Source organism: Dysidea avara, chromosome 11 (assembly GCF_963678975.1).
Source record: "Dysidea avara chromosome 11, odDysAvar1.4, whole genome shotgun sequence".
Lineage (NCBI taxonomy): Eukaryota > Metazoa > Porifera > Demospongiae > Dictyoceratida > Dysideidae > Dysidea > Dysidea avara.
Genome location: NC_089282.1, coordinates 19466310 through 19486834, shown reverse-complemented (window position 1 = coordinate 19486834; position 20525 = coordinate 19466310). Strand labels below are relative to the sequence as shown.

Below are 20525 nucleotides of genomic sequence, written 5' to 3'. Positions count from 1 at the left end.
ATTGGGTCAGTGATTGTGAGAGGTTAATAATCACCTGTTTTGCTATGGTTGGTATTGATTAAAATCTGCTGTGGCTAGTACAGTAACATTAAGTTCAGAGGTACTGTTAATAGGGATAATTATGGTTTGGGTTTTCCAGTCCAACCATATCACCCTAACCTAGCCTCAGTTTTCCTAAAGCTGGTTGATACTATAAAGCTGTATGCTGAGGTCAGTAGCTGCATATGCACCCACAAGCCACATCATGTGACACCCACAAATACCTAATAAGCTATTAAATTTCTTGGAATACATAAATAAATGTAATACAACCAGAGTTGAATGTTATACCATTAGCGTTCTTTGCAGTGAACTTCACACTGCAGGAAGGCTTGATCAAGACACTACTGTTGTGCAGCCTGAGAAGCCTACACACCACGTATACACACAGACAGAAAATGCAATATTCATACATATGTAGCTCTATGATCCCTCAACCCTCTAATCATAGGGTTTTCCAGTGGATCATATTGTAGACTGAACGTGGAGCTGTATTAGCCAACCTAAACAGATATTTACTTAGTAACTATTTATCAAAACGCTCCCTATGGACTTAGGAACTCGATTGAGATGTTTTATTTACAACAGTAAAATCACGAAACAGTAAAATCAGCTGTAAGCACGATCCTATCTTTAACAAACTAGTATATAATAGTACTTCCAATACTGTTCTACGGTGTTAACTCATGGAGCAATTCACATTAGGTCCTGTTTCGAGTTTTCAATGTCATGTCCAATGTGCATGTGTAAAGAAATGCATGACTACTATGCTGTGTCCTCAAACAGTAGCTTGAAACTGTTACCAGTGTTACAGATTGTCTTCTTCCATTCCTTCTTAATGCTAGACGATTTACAACTTGAGGAACTAACAAATTAGTCTTCTTTTATGACTATACATCTTCCATTTGTAACTCTCACATAATAATCTGTGAGGAATCTATTTACCCCAGTAACCAGAATCCTGTGGCGTGAGGACTTCAGAGTAAGTGCACTGCATTAATAAATACACAAACAAGCTGTTAAAATTGTACTCAGTGCGTAAGTTATTAATTCTGAGGGTTAACTGATTGGAAGCTTTTTTGTTTTATAGATGTATGCCAGGTAGGGGAGTCCACATACCCAATTAGACAAATTCGAAGAAAGTCACCCCAGCCATTTCGGAAATGTGAGTGGCAAAAGTTTCAGCTATTTTATTCATTAAACTTTTTCTTCTACTTTTTTACAAACTTTGCCATAAAACACAAATGCACACTCTAATTAAGCTGAAACTTGGCACACTTGAAGAACTTATCAAAGCAAATCTCAGTACTAAGTGAAGTAGAAATTTGATCAAAAGTTATTACCAATTATTTGCATAAAATAAGACTATAAATTTCTGTTACAGTTACACCTCTATAGAGTTCAACTATACATTACAAGTTACTATGTACAGAAATCAGCTGTAAACAAGTCACCAACAAGTCACCCCCTAGAGAGTTGCAAAACAATATATGTACAAAAATAAGTTTCAAAGTATGTAGCCAGATACACATGACAAATTCTTCCTGTAGTAAAGAAAAGACCAAAGCTTCAAAGTTGAACATCAGTGCAGTCACTTCTTGACCGCCACCTTTGATTTTGTATCTTTATTCACCCTAGCTTTTTGGGGTGGGGGGCTGCAACTTTTTTCATAACTTATGGTGCCTGCATTCATAAATGGCCAAATTTTAAAATACCCATAACTTTCTACTAGATAAACATTAGTACATCATTTATGGATACCAAGTGGAAACTAACTTGACTTATAACATACTTCAAGGGTAAGGTCATGATACACCCAGTGGAGGCGTGGTTGGTTAAACTCACAGGCATGTGCACCGATTTATAGAACCCCTGAATTTTGTAGAATTTAAACATAGGAATGTACTTTCAAAGTCCCTCTATTATCCAAACTCATCAAGCCTTGAGTGTGCTCAGACAATCGAAAAGTTCACATATGTAAGTGAAGCCCATTCATTTATATACAAAGCCATGCTTAAATATTCTAAAATACATACCTTAGACAAAATACTAACCCTGAGAATGCACTAGAAGCCACCTACGGGAGTCTAAAATGCAAAAGTTTCCTGGAGTGGCATTGTATTCTCATGTACCTGAGAATGAAACACATGCAATCTAAGAGTCTAAAATACAAAAATTGGCATGCATGTTATAATATGTATTCTCAGGTACCTTAGAATGCACCAGAAGCAATCTGAAACAATGAATCTAAAATCCAAAAATTCTGGAGTGGCATGTCATTTTCCACCTTAGAGTCTAAGATACAGCAGACCTCCTAGATGCTGTACATGTGTGCATAAAGATTAACAAGTGGATCTTTAATTATTGCCCCCCTTCCTTTCTCCCCAGTCTTGTACCTAGACCACTCCCCCTAATCTTCATTTTTAATCCCAGCACATGTGTGAGGTTAATCTTGCTTGAATAGTAATATCTTGTTGCACTTATATCGAATACTAAAACTCAGTGTATTACTATATCAGTTCATGCACAGTTTAGTCAACTAGTTTCTTCATGACCCTTCAGTCTCTAAGCCCTTACTCCTTCAAGCATTTCTCTCATCCCAGACCATGCTTGCTCTTGCAAGTGCCTATTTATAAATGCTTCAGATAAGAGGTGCTTATCCCCAAGCCACTGTGGATATGATGTCACCATTGTTGTGTCACGGTATGCTCACAGGTATACAGGTGATATGCTAACATTTTTAGTATGTAATGTACACAGGTTTGTTTCATACTCTTCTAGTGTAGCAGCTCAGTATGAGATGCAGTTATTGAGATGAGGATGGTGTTTCCCTACAGTGGTTTAACACACAACACTTGTTAAATATGATCTGAGACTTACGTGTAGCTGCAGTTAACTAAGTGAGATCACTGTAGCTGCAGTTAACTAAGTGAGATCACTGTAGCTGCATGCTCGTAAGCATTGCATTGTACCAACATCTATCAGTGCTTGTGCAATAAATAATTGTGTGTATTGTGAATTCAGCTATACATAAACAAATATGCATAGCTAGCCATGTAGTAACTGTAGGTGCATGACATTCATTTACTATTTTACGATATCTCATATCTGTGGCAGGCATCTTTTAAGCTGGCAACTGGGTGCCACAGTAACTAGATGGATCTATAACAGAACAGCCCATCTAGTCTACAGTGTAAATTCAGACTTCTGAACTTACAGTGTAAACAGTCAGTAATGTATACGCCTTTTTATAACACTGTTAAACAAGATGACAGTAATCAATAGGTGCATGTTTGACTCTCCAAGATAATATTATACATTTTAATTGCTCATTTCCCTAAAATTACTTTCCAAACATTTAATGTTGTTCCCACAGTGAGACTATCACTGACTGACAAAAATGAGTGATATCCACCCCCAAAACACATTCGCTGTAAAAAAAGGTGTGTTTAAGAAGCTAAAAGTACTAGCATGTAACCCGATGTAACAACAGCTCAGTTGTAGAATAAGACGTCATGAAAGTAAAAATAACTGGCAATTTGAAATAGCTGATATCTGAAGCGGCCAAGAATGAATGTCAATATACAACTAATTGAAATTAACAAAAAGTTTACATTCACTCTTGCTGCATCCTAAATTGATTACTTTTAACTCTAATTGGCTGGTAATATGGCTGCCTTTTTAATAGTCAGTGTATAGAGCAAAAAAAGGCAGCCAAATTACCAGCCAAATGAGTTAAAAGAAACCAATTTAAGATGTAGCAAGAGTGATGTAGAACGCAGCTGAAAGACAAAGGTTCAATGTTAAACCTTTTATTAATTTAAATTAGTTGTATATCGACATTCATCCATGACCACTTCAGATATCAGCTATTTGCTATTTCAATTGCCAGTTACTTTCATGGGTGCACTTGTTTACAGCCAAAGTATTCTTGCATGGATTAAAAACTTTGGTAATTATATAGTTAGTTGGATTAAAATTGATTCTTGGCTACTGCAGATATCAGCTCTTTAAGTTACCAGTTATTTTTACTTTCATGAAGTCTTTCTCTACAACTGAACTGTTGTTACATTGGATTACAGGTACTTGTAGCTTCTTGGACATGCCTTTTTTTACAGCGAAGGTGTTTTTGGGGTGGATACTATAGTAATAACAGTCAATTCTGCTGTTCAGAAATGGAATATTTAGTTATTGATGGCTGAGGGACCACAGCATAGCATTACATGTATGCTACACTATTTATATAGCCACATTTCAAAATAATTGCTATAGATTTTATGAACTTAATTAGTAATATTTTTAATGTTTTCATGAAAAACTGCAAAAGTAATCACAGCATAACAAAGCTGAAAACCAATATAAACAACCGATATAAAGCCAGATAGCTACAAACAAAGTTGTTAATGTATAGTAGGGACCACAAAGGAGTAGGCGTGGCCCACGAAATAATATCACCCAAAAACCAGCCTCAATTTTCCCTTATGACGATGAGGCAGTATTGGTGAGGTAAAACTAAGCCCAAACAAGCTTTCAGACCAACTCGAAACACTTTCAATAAGTTGCTACGGAATTTTAAAAATTTTTTATTCAACGAAATTTTCTACTGACTGAGTAACTGACTGACTGATGTCTTCAGACAAGCGTAACTCGATAACGGCTAAGGCTACGGGTTTGATTTTTTCACTGTTCGACATCGCATCAGCCCAACAGGTGCCTTTTGGCATACCGCAGTACGTACAATGCATTCTTCATGGACTTACCAGTGTCCTCCTTTGTGTCCCATTCATCTTTGCTGACAGGGGAAGGAGTCGATTTGGCACGAGCACATGATGGCTTCCCTTCGAAACGGAAATCGTCCGTATTTTTCATTGTGGCTATTTTGATTGCAGAGGTGCTTTTCAAACAGTTCTTGACTCGTACTGCTGTGTAACGGGTTGAACATAGCCTACAGCAAAGTGTAATAGATACTTCACTTTTCAGACGACAATTAATATGATTGGGGCGCGCGGCACGATTTCTTTTGGTATGCGTGGATTGTAGAGGTGCTATTCGAACAGTTCTTGATTCAAAATGCTGTGTAACGGGTTGAACATAGCTGACAACGAAGCGTAATGGATACTTCACTTTTCAGACGATAATTGATATAGCTGGGGCGCACGGTGTCTTTTCAGATGCGGTATGCTTGGGTTCACCAGTCATAATAAATTACTTACAAAAAAAAGTTAACAAACAAGTACACAAAAAAATTTGGAATTTTCAACCAGAGTAGGGACCATAGCACATCGATAAAAAGTACTGAAATAAGTTGGAGTAGTCCATGATATTAAATCACTGTAAAACAATAAGAAGTGTTATATCCCCACTGTGCATTTCTGGTATGGTATCTTGAGCACAGTAGGGATATAACACTTCCTATTGTTTTACAGTGATTTAATATCATGGACTACTCCAACTTGTTTCAGTACTTTTTATCGATGTGCTATAGTCCCTAGTTGAAAATTCCAAAATTTTTCATGTACTTGTGATTATTATAAATATTCTTGCTTTTTGAGGCTGTCTGTACTGGTTTTTCTGATGAGAATAAACACAACAACCTTCTTGTTTATGCCTACATGCATATATGTAAATGCACATAATTTCATTCTCAAAGGCCTAATGTATTTTGCGAACTGGATTCACAGACTGGCCTCGCAGACCGGATTCAAGGACTGAGCTGGAAACAGCTTTTAACAATAATCAAGTATTATCTATCTCTTGAAATGCTGGGCACACCATTATTGAGCTACAATTGTTGGTACTGCTCTCCATCATGAGTCAGGAAGGTCATGTGTGCACTAATTTATTAGAATATTTACAAAGCATGTGTATTCACATGTACTAGCAGTGATGAGGCTATCGTTGTGACATAGATTCATTCCTTTGTTGCTCCAGTACTTAGTAGCTAAGTATTCTTAGTGTCATAGCCACATTGTATTGCCGAGTCTTGTGCCACCCACCTACACTATATCAAATCAGTAAGTTTATATTAATCTGCAGTTGTGTATTCATTGTAAATTATGGGTAAACTGTGTAGGAATAGCATGCCACTACAAAGCTATGGTTCAACCACTGTTATGCATTTTGTAAATACTCTAAAAATTTAGGGCATGTACGACCTTCGTGATTTAAGGGGAAAAGCAGTACCAGCAGTTGTAGCTTGATAATGGTGTGCCCAGCATTACAAAAGATAGATGATTCTTGGATTATTGTTAAAAAGCTGTTTCCAGCTCAGTCTGTGAGTCCAGTCCGCGAAATACATTATGCCATTCTCAAAAACACCCAAGTGCCTTCGCTGACTATCATATCTGCAATGCAGAATTTCAAAAATACTACTACCAACTTCAAGATTCACTTAACTCATCTTTTCTTACTAGAATAGTTTCATTGGGCTTGATTTCTTACTAGAAAAGCTTTAATGGGTTGGATAACTAACCCAAAATAGTGCACAAAGGATCTGGTAATCCCAGAAACAGGATCTCTGTAGAAGTATACGTTTCAGGATAACGCATTGTGAAATGCACAATACCAGTAAAATCATGTTGAAATTGTACATATTCTGAGAGTGTTTTATTAGAGTGATCTGCTCAGTGGCGTAGCTACACTGGGGCCCACTGGGGCCTGTGCCCCACCATCAGCTTTCCACGCCCCACCGTCAGTAAATGTTGCAAGTCACGTGATTCGACGCGCGACGATTTTTCACAACACTACCATGCAGATTTTTTATGAAAATCATCGCTGCAGATACAATTTCTTGTTATTCTGCTATTAGGCCACACAAAGTTAATTTTATGTTTCTGTTCCAACTTGGGCAAAAAAAATCACCAGGTGACCAGGCTTTTTTTTTTTTTTTGTAACAATTGAATTGGGTACAAATGTTAATATTTATAAAATACAATATGTTTTTGTATCATTACAGGGAAAAGAATACAAGAATGAGACATACAAAGCAAGATGTTCAAAGAATATAAAACTCAAAAAGTGGATGTACAATAGCTATTTATGCACGCACATGTTCAACAATTAAATGCTACAGTATAAGAATGCATATAGACCATGTAGATCTTCAAATGTCAATAAGTTTACGTTTGCGTTTCAATACCGCTACCTTGGTGGAATCACATTTGTATGACTCACAATGAGGATAATACCCAGGAGTTTCAATTAGATCTTCACTTGTTCCACAATGAATACAAACATTTCCAAAACAATTACAAGAGTAGAAAGGGGTTTCTATCCGTGAGTTGCAAGAAATGTTTTTTCGCACAAAAAAATGCCTTAAAATGTGGTCATCACCAATATCATCTGTGATAAAATCCTGCAGAACAGTGCCACAAGAGAAGGAAGTGTCGCTTAAAACAAAATCTAACCTTTGTTGGTCTCTACATTGTAGTTTGCGAGCTGAATACAATACTCTGGGTTTACTACACTCTGAACATTCAACAAATTTTCCCACATTCCTAGCAAATTGGCCAGATGGATTAAAAGGTATCCCAGAGTTTCCTTTCTCTGCACAGGACTGCAAGGATGGTCGATCTTCTTCAGTCGTGATGGTACCATACACATCTGAAAATGGTTTGTAAATGTCTCCATTTTTCACTGGGTCAGGTAGATGGCTGATGGTATCAAATACTTCTTTAGGTAGACGAGGCTTTTTGTAGATGCAGCAGTCTGAAGCACCACATTTCTTGATTGAGAACATGTAATGTCTTTTGAGGCAACAAAGTTCAAAAAAATCTTTCAACTTTGGAAAAGTGGCAAGTTCGGAAGCTTTTGTACATTTAGTGGGTTGTATATCTGGTTCAATTTGCTTTATTGTGTTCAGAAACGACTCTACTTCTGAAGATGACGAAGATGGAAACAGGGAAAATGGTTCGTTTTTCAATTTCAATCTCTGGAAGAGTGAAGAGAGCAACAATATGGGTGGCTGTACACTGTCTGTGAACTCATCTTGAAACCCAGGATGGTTTTTAGCAGCAACACAAATATTCTTCATTGAATTACAACCTTCTAAAACCTTCTCAAGTCCAGCCGTTGCTAACTTCTCCCTCATCATGCCAACTGCTTGTAGAGCTAAGTTCAGTTCCGACATCACCCGTTCGGCTGGATTTTTCCAGGAGTTGTACAGTGGCGTGTGAACTGCAACTAGGTAATCCAAATCATGAATAAAAAACAAGCATATAAATGTCAACTGCACTGAAAGGTAGTTGACACGGTGATCAGGCCCACCGTCTGTGTAAATAAACATCATGGGATTGTTGTTACTTTGTCGAGACAATAGAGCACTTAACTCAGTGCCATGACGGTAAGGAGAAGAAGCTTCAAATACACTGTCTTTTATCCCAACACATACCTTTCCATGGTAAAATGATCCATCTATTGACTGGGGAACATCTATGACTAAAGCCACACTTGGAGTGAGCGAACTACGAGTAAAGTCATGGTCACCAACTATGAATGATTTTTCAACGGACACAAGGACTTTCTTACCACGTTCCACACTAGCCACTGGATACCCTGGCTCACCTAATGGCACTTTATGTTTATCATCAAGTGATACAAACGTGGTATAATTTCTGTACTTAATAGCCATCTCCTTCTGGTAGTGAAACAAAGCAGATGCATAGTGTGCATCTTCATGATACTTACACATTTGGCGCTTTTGTACCATGTACTTTAGCTTCAATCTACCTGTGTACTGTAAAGCTACCTTTGCTGATGGTGTTTTAGGCCAAAATTGCAACCTAAGCCACTGGACTGATGGTATTGGAGCACCTGGCTCTACTCTTTTGCTAACTTCACACAGTAGATCTGGAACTGACAAGGCTACAGCCAAATGGTCTATGCGATCATGTCTCCTATCATCTACAGCCATCTCTATGTTGCTATGGATATAGCACTCACACGCTTCCCAAAACTTATCATACTTACATGGCTGCCCTTTGTTGTGGTGCCTAAGATCAACCACAGCATCAATATCTTCCAATTCAAGTGCATGCTTCACTCGTTCATTGACATGGCTCTCAGTTTCACAAGAAGCTACAGAACAGTCCCCAGTAAGCTAGTGGTACATTTCACGCAAATAAACTGGCTGAACATTGGCCATCCTACCAAACAAGCTAACAAACTTTTGACGCATGGCACATGAATGAAATTTTGGCATATCCTCAGTAAGCTTTTGGACTACACCTGCATTCCTAGACTGAATATGATCTCCATCAGCATCTAAGTCAGTCAACCACAGAAAGTGATAGTTTCCCTTGTTATTTCCAGTACTAAATGTAAACATAACAGAATTGAGTTGGCAACCATTTTCTTTTAACATTTGAATGAAATGGTAGTGATCTCTAGCTGGCGAAGGCATAAAATCATTTATAAGCAAAGGCTCAAAATACTCCTTGTCTTTTAAAGCATTATAAATGGGAAGCAATGTACCAATTACCAATGAACTCTGTAAATCTTGTACTGGCAATGTAAACAGTGACAATGAATCACTGATATTACGAGCAGGGGCAGTATCATGCTGTAAAGTTAGTACCTTTTCATTTTGTGCCTCCAAATATTTGGAATACTTGTGAAGTGATTCTGCCAACTGTTCAAGCTTCTTCTTCCACTCCTCCCACTTCAACTTTGGTAGCCACTTCTATAAAAACATTCAAGCAATCAAAGTAACACTAGCAATACACCTTGAATACCTGCTGTAGAATATTGAAAAGAGTCTGTGCCATGGTAGATACCAATTCTCGCTTTAGGTTGGGCCTCTTTCGTTTATAATTCTCTGGTACGTTATAGTTTTGATAGACGGAAAATAAATCAGGAATCGGACAAGATTGTGCAGCAAGTTTGTCATGATGACCATCCAACTGCCATAGAATGTCAACCAGCTGTGTCACAAATGGTTTACCTTCTGACAGTACATTTTCTTTCATCCAGCCTAGTTCCTTTTGTTGCAGCAAATCAATAAGGTCATTATGTAGCTTCTGCTTATTGTTCTTGCGAATAATCTCGATTTTGTCTGGCCAAACAAGTTTCCCTGCTTCCTCCATTAAAACAGTAAACACGTTTCTGCTGCTGCTTTTCACCATGGTGCATTGTCCTTGTAACAGAAACTTGAAGTACTTTCCGAACTCGACAGCATCGAGTACTTTTATTGACAGTGAGATCGATTGGAATTGACCGTTTTGGGATTGGGCAACGGAACACAATAACGGAGAATTTGCAAACTCATCCGGCAGTCGAAATCCATCAGCCGACTCGATCTGTCCAGTGCATAGGCCATGAAACAGTTCACTGATTAGACACTCTCCGTTAACTGGTAGTATTCCCCAATTCCTTAGCACTTTCGCCCCAGCGCAAACTTAAGCGGATATTAAAATCATTTCTTGTTGTTAAAAAGATAATAGTGTGTGCACGTGTACATACGTAATTAATGAATTCCACAAATAAATCGTATTTCCTGAATTAATTTCGTATTTAGATAAATATTTATAAATACCACTAGTGAAAAAATTATGACCCACACGGGGACCAGAAACATATAATTAACTTTGTGTGGCCTTACTAACATCAGCAGACAAAGAAAATTAAAATTCCATTAAATGCCCACTATCACGTGATTGCGAGTTCAAATGTGTGAGTTGGAAGGAAGGTGTCAGTAAAATGAGGTTGTACGCATCGTGATTATATCAAGTCGGTGATAATATACTATTCTATGACAGGTGTTGAGTGAGGTGTTCTTGATAGAAGACGTGCAAGAGGTTTAATAAATGAAGTATTCCTTTTAATGCTCACTGCAAAAAGGTTGTAAATAGTGAGCTGATAGTGATTGGAGATTAGACCTATGATACTAAGGAGATTGTCAAGATGATGAGGCACATGCTACTACACATTCCTTTTAATGCCCGCTGTGGTTTAGCGGATCTCCAACACTGCAGTGCTGATGTGTGACATGTTGCTAGCTGATGATTTGGATCAAGAGTTAATCCGTGAGAGTTGTAGAAGAAGAAATTAGGTAAAATTTCATGCTGATCGAGCAATAGCGTAGGTAATCAGTTTCAGAAACAGCAGTGAAGCAGTATATTTAGCTAGCTAGGCACAACCATGCACTTTAATAAGATTTCTATATAGATGTGTAAGAGTCCACAGTGAGATGGACTCGTATGTCGTGTATTTATATTGCATGGGAGGACCTGATGCGAAGGTGTGCCCCACCTAGGCCCTACTGTCACTAAACGTCTAGCTACGCCCCTGGATCTGCTATATATAGGCTAACAAGCCTTGCTGCATTTTAACTTCCCAACAGCTGGCTATGAGGCATAAATCTGATTACTGTAACTGCTTTATGGAAAATAATGTGTGTGTCCTTTTGCCCAAGTGGCAAAATGTTTTGTGCTAAAAGCAGCTTGCATATGAGAAATGAAGGCTCACCAGTATTAATCTTCCATGTAGGTAAGCTTTCACATTGAGGTGGTATATTTGTGACAGCTTGAAATGCAGGTATGCCCTATAGTGGCATAAAACAACCAAAACTAGCCTTGTACACTACCAGGAATAATGAAATCCTTCAAGGTGACAGAGGGTGTGCCCCATACAATAACAGTTATGATTGCTTACAGTTTGTAGTACTGTCTTACTATTGTTTTGTTAATTGACTGCTATGTACATGATAGCAGCAGCAGTGTTACAAATTTCACTTCACCCTGCTATTGTCAAGCCTGTTAAATACTCATCCCTACCCAAATAAATTGTTCTGGCTATGGTTGTGTACACAACTGGGAAGTTTTGTTGTAAACATGTAAACATAATGTAATTACAATGTGTTTGGTTTTTATTACAATTATAATGATAATCATAAAATTATTAAATTACAATGGTTTTTCCAAAACCAAATGTAAACCTTTTAAAGTCACCTACTGTAATAGTGAGGTTATTGTTGCTACAATTCAGCTACAAAAGCAGTTAGCCAATTCAATCAGGCTCACATGATTAGGCTTGGGTGTGGTCAGTAAAGATACACTGCATACATTTATTTATTTATTATTACTTGGCTTTTGAGGGATAAAATCGCAGTTGTCATAGTACTGCACAAGACATCAAGTATTTAAACGGCAGAACTCACACGAGTTCAATTGTAATTTCCTTAGTGCCACTTATCCTGCTGATCATAACCTCACTTCTAGCTGTACTTTGTGGATCATACAGTTGTTTTACGTCAACATTTCTATTTTTAAGCAGTTGAGTGGGCAAGCTCTGTAATCAAAGTGTGATTTCCAGCAAATTTTTCCCTATATCACGCTCACCCAGATGGTTAGAGATGTCCAAACTTTTGTACGTGACTTCTTTGTAGATGGATGATTACTACTGTGGTGTGAGGAAATTGGGCTATCAATCGTTTGGTGTCCGTAAACAAAAACCCATTTTGGAGCCCAAAATTGTGCTCAAATGATGGAGCGACAGGAAACCTACCTCACTAATCAAACTACCAATGTATTTAGGTGAAGGTTTACTCACAGAGGAAAGTTGAACTCCAGTATCACAATAAAGGATCAAGGCTTTTAAGAGTTACAGCTTGTAATCTCAGATTTTGCAGATATTTAGATTGATTTCTACACCAATAAGACAATGGAATTTATCACCACTGCAGTTGTATTCAAGTGAGAGTTAGTCCAACATGTAACAGCAGTTAGCAAAATTATTTTGAAGATGCCGAATTTTTACATTGGAAACCCTACCCTTGGTGTTTACTGATGCGCTAAATACTAATTGTTCACATGAGGCTAATTGCATTACTGTTTGCTACATTGTGGTTGTAAACAACTGTCCTATTGAGTCAGGTGTCTTACCAGTAAGATACCTGATACCAGGCTTCATAAACAAGAGACCTCAACACAACAAAGGAAACGCATCATGCCACTGTCTAAGTTATAGTTAGACACCTACACCGAGGTTTCTGTTGCATCATTCTAACACTTCCTATGAAGCATTTATGGCTCAAAGACGCTGGTGTTTGGTGTCTAACTGTTTTAGAAAATGGTCAGCCAGCAGTGAAAAGGACATTGTACAATAGCTATGCCTCACACCACATAGTGTCGTAGAAGAGTACATGAAAGGCTGCATGGGAAACTCCGCGTGAAAATTTATCTGCCTCTCAAGGCTCAGTCACTGAGATGGAGACAACACTTTTACTGGTGGTACACATTGCTTATCAACAAGTATTGCATCAGTTTGAGTAAGAGAAATGTGTCAAAAAATAGCAACAATACCTTAGACAGTACTGTATAAAGTTGTATCAGTGCATAACAGAGAAGTAATACTCCTAATATGCAACAGCTAGTAGCTACCCAAGGAAAATCGAAGGCAAGCCTCACCATGCCTTGTGTAAAAGAAGTGAAAGTGGAATCATATAGCTAGCAACATTACTCTTGTCAAGTCGTGGCAATGCCGGCAGCCATTTTCTAGCAAAGTAAAGCACCAATAACTAGCCTTAGCACCAGGTGGTTAAGAAATTGCACTTAGTCTTTAGTTTGGCTGGCCAATTGTGCTATTATTTTGTTGACAGCATATCAGTGGTTAACAATAAATTCTTGTTTGCATAGTGATAGCTAATCAAGTAACGAGCGGTTAACCACAGAGTCTCTTAGCAGTTGATGTAGCTCCTTGTTGTTAGAACCATAAGCCGCCAGTTTGATCCAGTTGCCACTGTCAACAGAAGGTGGTTGTTTTAGTAAGGTGTGCAGGGTTTTACGGATTCTCTTATAAGCCTTATAATAGGTCCATGTTCAGAACACTTTTTTAAAAACCCTACTTAATACTGCATGTTTTACTAAGATGGTTTGGAGGTAGGAATTCTTGGGGGTTGTAGTAATCTGTGGAAGCCACAAGAATTTCAACAGGTGAAACACCTGCACAACACACCCGAGAAGGTGACGTTTTTTGTTGTGTTATATTTGTTTCGTAGCAATTTCTCCTAGTACCACAACACATCTGTGATGAGCAAAGAAGAAGTGGATCGAAGGAAACTAGAGAGACTGAGAGCCATTAGAGGTGGACATCGTGGTGTTGTTGCCAAACTTTGTAAAGAACTACTTTAGAAGATGATTCCTTTGTTACTGACCCGACTAAGGTTTCTTGTTTAACTGTAATTAGTGAACAACTGGACGCTAAATGAAAGGCCTTCAATGCTTTGGATAGTGAAATAGTATCATTATGTCCGCTAACAGAAATTGAGGGTGAACTCAATGATTCTGAGCCCATTGAGGTGAAATTGTTGGAAACAAAATGGAAGATAAGTAGTATAAAGTAGAGGCCGGGAGAAACAGCAAGTCTTTCACCACTGACTCCAGTTACACATGAGAGCCCAGCAATAAACAGACCACGCTTACCTAAGCCTACACTACCAAGATTTCAAGGTGATATCACACAGTGGAGCAGTTTTTGGGATTTGTTTATATCTGCAGTGTAACTTTGCACAACTATACCTATGGTGGTATGGCCTCTATTACACAACCCAGACAATTAGGAACCACAAATATTTTAATACATGCTCCCTTGTCTGGATTAGCTACTCCGTGTTTTAATTAGTTACCAAGATGGCTGTTATACACAGATGATCAGTTTAGTTTTCCTATGGTACAGTTTTTTGTTCTTAAAGTGTAACAGCTATACCCCAGGGTTAAGAATATTTTAACACTAATAGCAGTACTTACATGCACAGTCATATGGCTTCTCGTTACTTAGTGTTTTAGTTATAGAGAGGCTTTCTATTTGTTTGTAGTGAGCAAAATGACTTCATAGCTGTTACCAAGAGTTCAAAGATTCCTCATCACTAGTGTCCGCCATCTTTACTGTAATTTCGATGTTTTGAATTACAATAATTGTTTCGACCAAATTCGAATCGAATAATAATTCGAATATTCGGTATATTCGTTTTAGCCCTAAACATCACCAGTCCATTTGTGAGAAGAGCAATTCCCTTGAGTCTCACTCTACACGTCATAGCTCTGTTGATTCCCCTCCAACCAGACAAGTAGATCAATTGGCCAGTAGTGGTGCCTTTAACTCAGAAAGTGTACACGTCTTGACTAGCACCACAACTAGTACTAAGAATCAGAGGATGATACTGCTTCAGACTGCCCATGCAACCGTCTTAGCTGACCCCAGTGGCCCTTCCATGGCTGTACGTATTTTGTTTGATAGTGGCAGTCAGCTATCCTATGTCACTGAGAGACTTCAGTGTCAATTGTACCTCAAGCCCACATGGATTGAGAAGCTCCACTTGAACACCTTTGGTCAAAATGGGTACAAGACACAATAGTGTGCAGTTGTTTCTTTGTATTTACAAGGGCATCAACAGAGAGATGACAAGAATATCTGCCTTAACTTCTCCTTCAATCTGTTCACCACTTCCCTATGTTATTAGAGGTAGTAACTATCCACACCTGCAAGATCTCCCATTGGCTGATGAGTGTGATAAACCTAAACAAGAGATTGATATGTTGATTGGCTCTAATTATTTTTGGAACCTTGTGACCAGTGATGTTGTGAAGTCAAGTAATGGACCTGTAGCAGTAGAGAGCAAGCTGGAATGGCTCCTCTCTGGACCAACTGATTCTCACAAGACTAATGTTAGCACTGCCTGTACGGTGATCAATGGTATTCCCAATAGCCCAAGATTTGATGAACAGAATGATGGTGTAGTCAGTTCTCTTCGGGAATTCTGGGAAGTAGAATCTCTTGGAATAGCTCCCCCACAGTAGAAGATTTGGATTCCAAATTGTTCCCTCCAAGAATTTCCTTCCATAACAATCAATATTCAGTTAGTCTGCTGGGAAAGTTAGATCATCCAGAGGTTCCCTATCATTTGTCATTATGTGAAGGCTGTCTGAAGAGCCTGTTGTGCAAGTTTCAGGGTTGTCCAGAGATTTTATTCGATTATGACAAAATTATTAAGGATCAACTACAGGCTGGAATTATTGAGACTGTGGAACCAGATTTGATGAGTGAAGCCAGTGATGGGCCTATAGCTTACCCCACCATTGTGTGGTATGCCATTGCAGTCAAACAACAAAGTTAAGGATAGTGTACGATGGGCCTGCTCAAGGATCAGGGGACCACTATTCCCTTAATGATTGTTTGAAAACTGGTTCCAATTACATCCCAAAGTTGTTCGACATCTTGGTTCAGTTCTGATGGCACAGAGTTGCAGTCACTGCAGATATCAAGAAGGCATTTCTCATGATTTCTACTGATGCTCCTGATCATGAATTTCTTTGATTCTTGTGGGTTAAGGACCCTTGTAAGGTGCCATACGAGGTGATACATTTAAGATTTACTTGGCTTACATCCCTCACCAGCAATTCTAGGAGCAGTGTTGACACATCACATCAATCAGTATCATTCAGAACAACCTGAAGTTGCCAAGAAGTTGGGAGATTGCTTCTATGTTAATGATTTGATTATAGGAGCCCCAGACATCCCAACCGCTTTGGATTTCTGTGTAAATGTAGACAGATCATGGCTGCTGCAGGAATGAACCTGTGAAAGTGGAATTTTAATTCACCAGAACTAGTACAGAAGATAAATAAATCTGTGACAAAGCCAGCCACGAAGATGATACGTATGCTCAAGCTGTTATGGGACACAGTGTTTCAAAGCCACTGGATCAAACTTCTAGAATTCTTGGGGTAGCATGGAATTCTTCAATGGACACCTTCTACTTTGACTTCACAGGGTTTAGTGACAATGGAATTACAGAAATAACCGAGAGGTCCATCTTGCGGCTGACCGCAAGAATATTCAATCCTCTGGAATTTGTATGTCCCTTCATTATCCAGTTGAAGATTCTTTTTCAAGATTTATGTGTGGGTAAACTACACCATTGTCCAGTGAATTGTTGCTTAAGTAGAGAAAAATTATTTCTGAACTTGACTCATTGAATGGAGTAGAGGTACCTCATTGTTATTTTAAGTTTCATGCACCCTGTCAAGGCACACAAATACATGGATTTTGTGATGCGTCTGAGAGAGCCTTCACAGCAGTGGTTAATATGAGATTAGGGTATGAAGTTGGGAGAGTGGAAGTTGTTTTGATAGTGTCTAAAACCCGAGTTGCTCCCACTAAAAGGCAGACAATACCTCACTTAGAGTTGCTGGGAGCTGTGGTGCTAAGTTGATTATTGAGTAACATCTTGTTGTCCTTGCCCATCACTATGCCTACCTTTTGCTGGACAGATTCAATGGTTGTCCTTCATTGGATCAGAGTGGTAAAACCATGGAAACAGTATGTCAGCCACAGAGTAAATGAAATCTGCCATCTGACTAAGAGAGAACAGTGGCAGCATTTCCCAGGTGATAAGAACCCTGTGGATATTCCATCCCGCGGAACGAGTGGTGAGAAACTAGCACATAATGAGACCTGGTGGAATGGGCCTAAGTTTCTTCATTTGTCTGACAGCCAGTGGCCAAGTACTGATATTATCCCCTCAAGCAACATAATGGAAGCAGAAGTGGTTAAGAGCCCAGCAGCTATAAGCCATGTCCTTGTGAGCAACTCAGAGAATGTGGCCAGTTGGATAGATGAAGTTGTTGACTGTACAAGGTTCGGTAGTGTTAACAAGTTATTGTGAGTCACGTGCTTTGTTCTCAAGTTCAAGAGTTTATGGTTACACCATTGTTGACAAGCAGAAGCAGAAAGACCTTGCTGTATGACTGGAGAAGACATGAATAGGGCAGAAACATGTTAGATACGTGCCGCTCAGGCCAAGGTATTTCCCACTGAGTTGCTATATCTTCAGTCCAAGGCTGGATGTGTACTCCCAATCAGAGTGAGCCAATTTGGGTTGTTTATAGATGATTCGGGCCTCATACAATGTCAAGGAAGGATAAACAATGCACAGTTACCTACTTCTAGTAAGCAACCCATTTTGCTACCTTCAAGCCATCCCTGGGTGACACTACTTATTCAGCAAGTACATCAAGATATTAAGCATAGTGGGACTGCAGACACATTGTCAACTACCTGGGGGAAATACTGGATTCTCAAGGGTAGACAGGCTGTGAAGAAGATACTGAGATTGCGCGTGATTTATAAGATAGAGGGTATTCCTTACTCCTCAGTTGCTTCTCCTGATCTCCCCAAATACCGAACATCAGAAAACCCTCCATTCAGTCATACGGATATAGACTTTGCAGGACCACTGTATGTGAAGGATGATGGCAAATCTGACAAAATCTATGTTTGTTCACCTGTTCGTCGACCCGAGCTGTTCACCTGGAACTGGCACCAGACTTATCTGTGAATTTGTTTTTATTGTTGTTTCGTAGATTCGTGAGCCGCAAATGTCTGCCTGTAACTCATCTCAGATAATGCCAAAACATTTAAATCATCACACAAACAAATTGTCAAAACAGCAAGATCCAGTGAAGTAGTCCGTTTTTAGGGTGACAGAAGGGTAACATGGAAGTTTATCGTTGAAAGAGCCCCTTGTTGGGAACGGCTCATACGAAGTGTGAAGAGAAGCTTGAGGAAAGGCATTGGATGGAGCAATTTAACGTATGAACAGCTCAGCACCTTAATTGTTGAAGTAGAAGCCATGATCAACTCCCGCCCCCTTACATACATGGCTGATGATTGTGATGGAATCAGTGATTGCTTGTCTCCTTCGCATTTAATCAATGGTTGAAGGATTACTGGTATGCCAAATAGTGAACATTTTGAAGTGGTTAGCACCTACCACACCTTAACAACAAAATTGAAACATCACAAACATTTGTTGAACCTGTTTATAACACAGTGAAGGTGTGATTACTTTCTAAACCTCCATGATAATCATTCTCTTAATGTCAAGAAAGGAGGACATGATTTGGTTCAAGTGGGGGATGTTGTTGTGCTAAAGAATGATACTGCTAAACGTACACAGCATAATTCATACACAAATACTGACTGTATTTATTTCGTCTATGTTTAGGTGTTGGAACTAATAGTCCAAAAATTCTACCTTGGCTCAAGCAAAATCAGATCACAGCCCCCAATAGTGAATAACATTAGAGTCATTTATAGATTTGAGGTTTGTTTTGTCTCATTATAGGGAGTTTTTTAAAATAGTTGTTCCAATATTGAATAAAGACGGGGTTAGAATAGGTAGCATTGGAACACTATTTTTGCTGTTGTATATTTTGGAAGCTAGCAATCGTCAGTGAGTTGTTAAAGGGTGCTGATAACAAGGTCTGGGCAGCAGTGGTGAAGGTGGTGGACCCACAGGGAGGGCACAAACTGCTGAGGAGAAGCATTATTGAAGTTAGCCAGGAGCAGGATTCTCAACTGCAAGGTCAAGGTGGTGTCATTAGTACCCCTCAAACTGATAATCAAGGAAGTTCCTCTTCATCTGAAGGCAATGATTGTGATCAATATCCTCAATCAATTACAAGTAACTCACTGGAAGACCACGATGGCAAGCTGCTATGCTTGGACAGAAAATTTGTCGAAGATGTAATTACAAGTAGTTATAGGACCTTCTTCATTTTTGTGTGTGTGTGTGTGTATGCGAACATATAGGACATTTTAGGCCATTATGATTAGTTGTTGTAGTTGGCTCCCCAAGGTAGCCAACCACAGGGAGCGTTGTAAATATTGTATTGTGTATGACATTAATTAGAATTGGTCACATATGTGTTGTGGGTGGCGAGTTGAATCCATCAAGGACGAACAGATGATTGCCAGTATTGGTGTCTAGTCGAGTTTAGAGGTTGGATTTCGTCATTATTCGATATTCATCCGAACAAATAGCACTTCCACGAAGAAGTTAAAAAACCTGCATGACAAGTGTTGAAAAATTGTCCAGGGTTTATAACTAGAGACCTCCACACCTATACTCTCACCCTTACCACTCCGCCACTACTGTCAGTTGCTCATCTCACTTAATTTTATAGCTACTGTAATTCTAATTTACTACAGCAGACAATGGTGGATCCAGCATGGGGCATTCCTCCCTCCACCTTCCCATTCTGCCATTTGTCCTTTTAGAAGAGCTATATCACTTTGATATGCCAATAAAGCCAAAATCAGTTTATTGCTCAAGAATTACTGACATATATTAAATACGTTTAGTCTGAAACGCAGACACATCACCTCCCTTTACTGCAAAACTAAACTCAAACTGTCACCCAGCACCTTTGTGTGCATTTATTTATTTATCTAATTGGTCAAAATGAAACGGTGGCACCAAAAGGCATAGCCTGTACAAGGGTGCTTCCCTAAACACATACATTACAAAAAAAAACACTACAAGGACAAAAGATAACACCACAAAAGTACACTACAAAGAAAAGAAACAATAGTTACAATAAATAAAACACACACAGAGAGACTTAAAAAGCTATGTACAAAAAAGATGATACATGGTGCGACAAAAAGAATTTACAGATTTGATAGTGAGTGTATCAAATGATACAGTG

General features: G+C 38.8%; 2 protein-coding genes across 2 annotated transcripts in view; both read right to left on the bottom strand.

Moving 5' to 3' along the window:
- LOC136237945 (uncharacterized) overlaps nucleotides 1-20525 on the bottom strand; it is a 168816-nt gene that overhangs the window by 53982 nt on the left and 94309 nt on the right. The gene's annotated exons all lie outside the window — the stretch shown is intronic.
- LOC136239499 (uncharacterized) lies at nucleotides 6925-10475 on the bottom strand. The gene is made up of 2 exons (XM_066030241.1): nucleotides 9771-10475; nucleotides 6925-9718 (listed from the first exon to the last, which is right to left on the bottom strand). Exon 2 carries the CDS (start codon nucleotides 8948-8950, stop codon nucleotides 7142-7144), a length of 1809 nt encoding a protein of 602 aa, XP_065886313.1. The 5' UTR covers nucleotides 8951-9718; nucleotides 9771-10475; the 3' UTR covers nucleotides 6925-7141.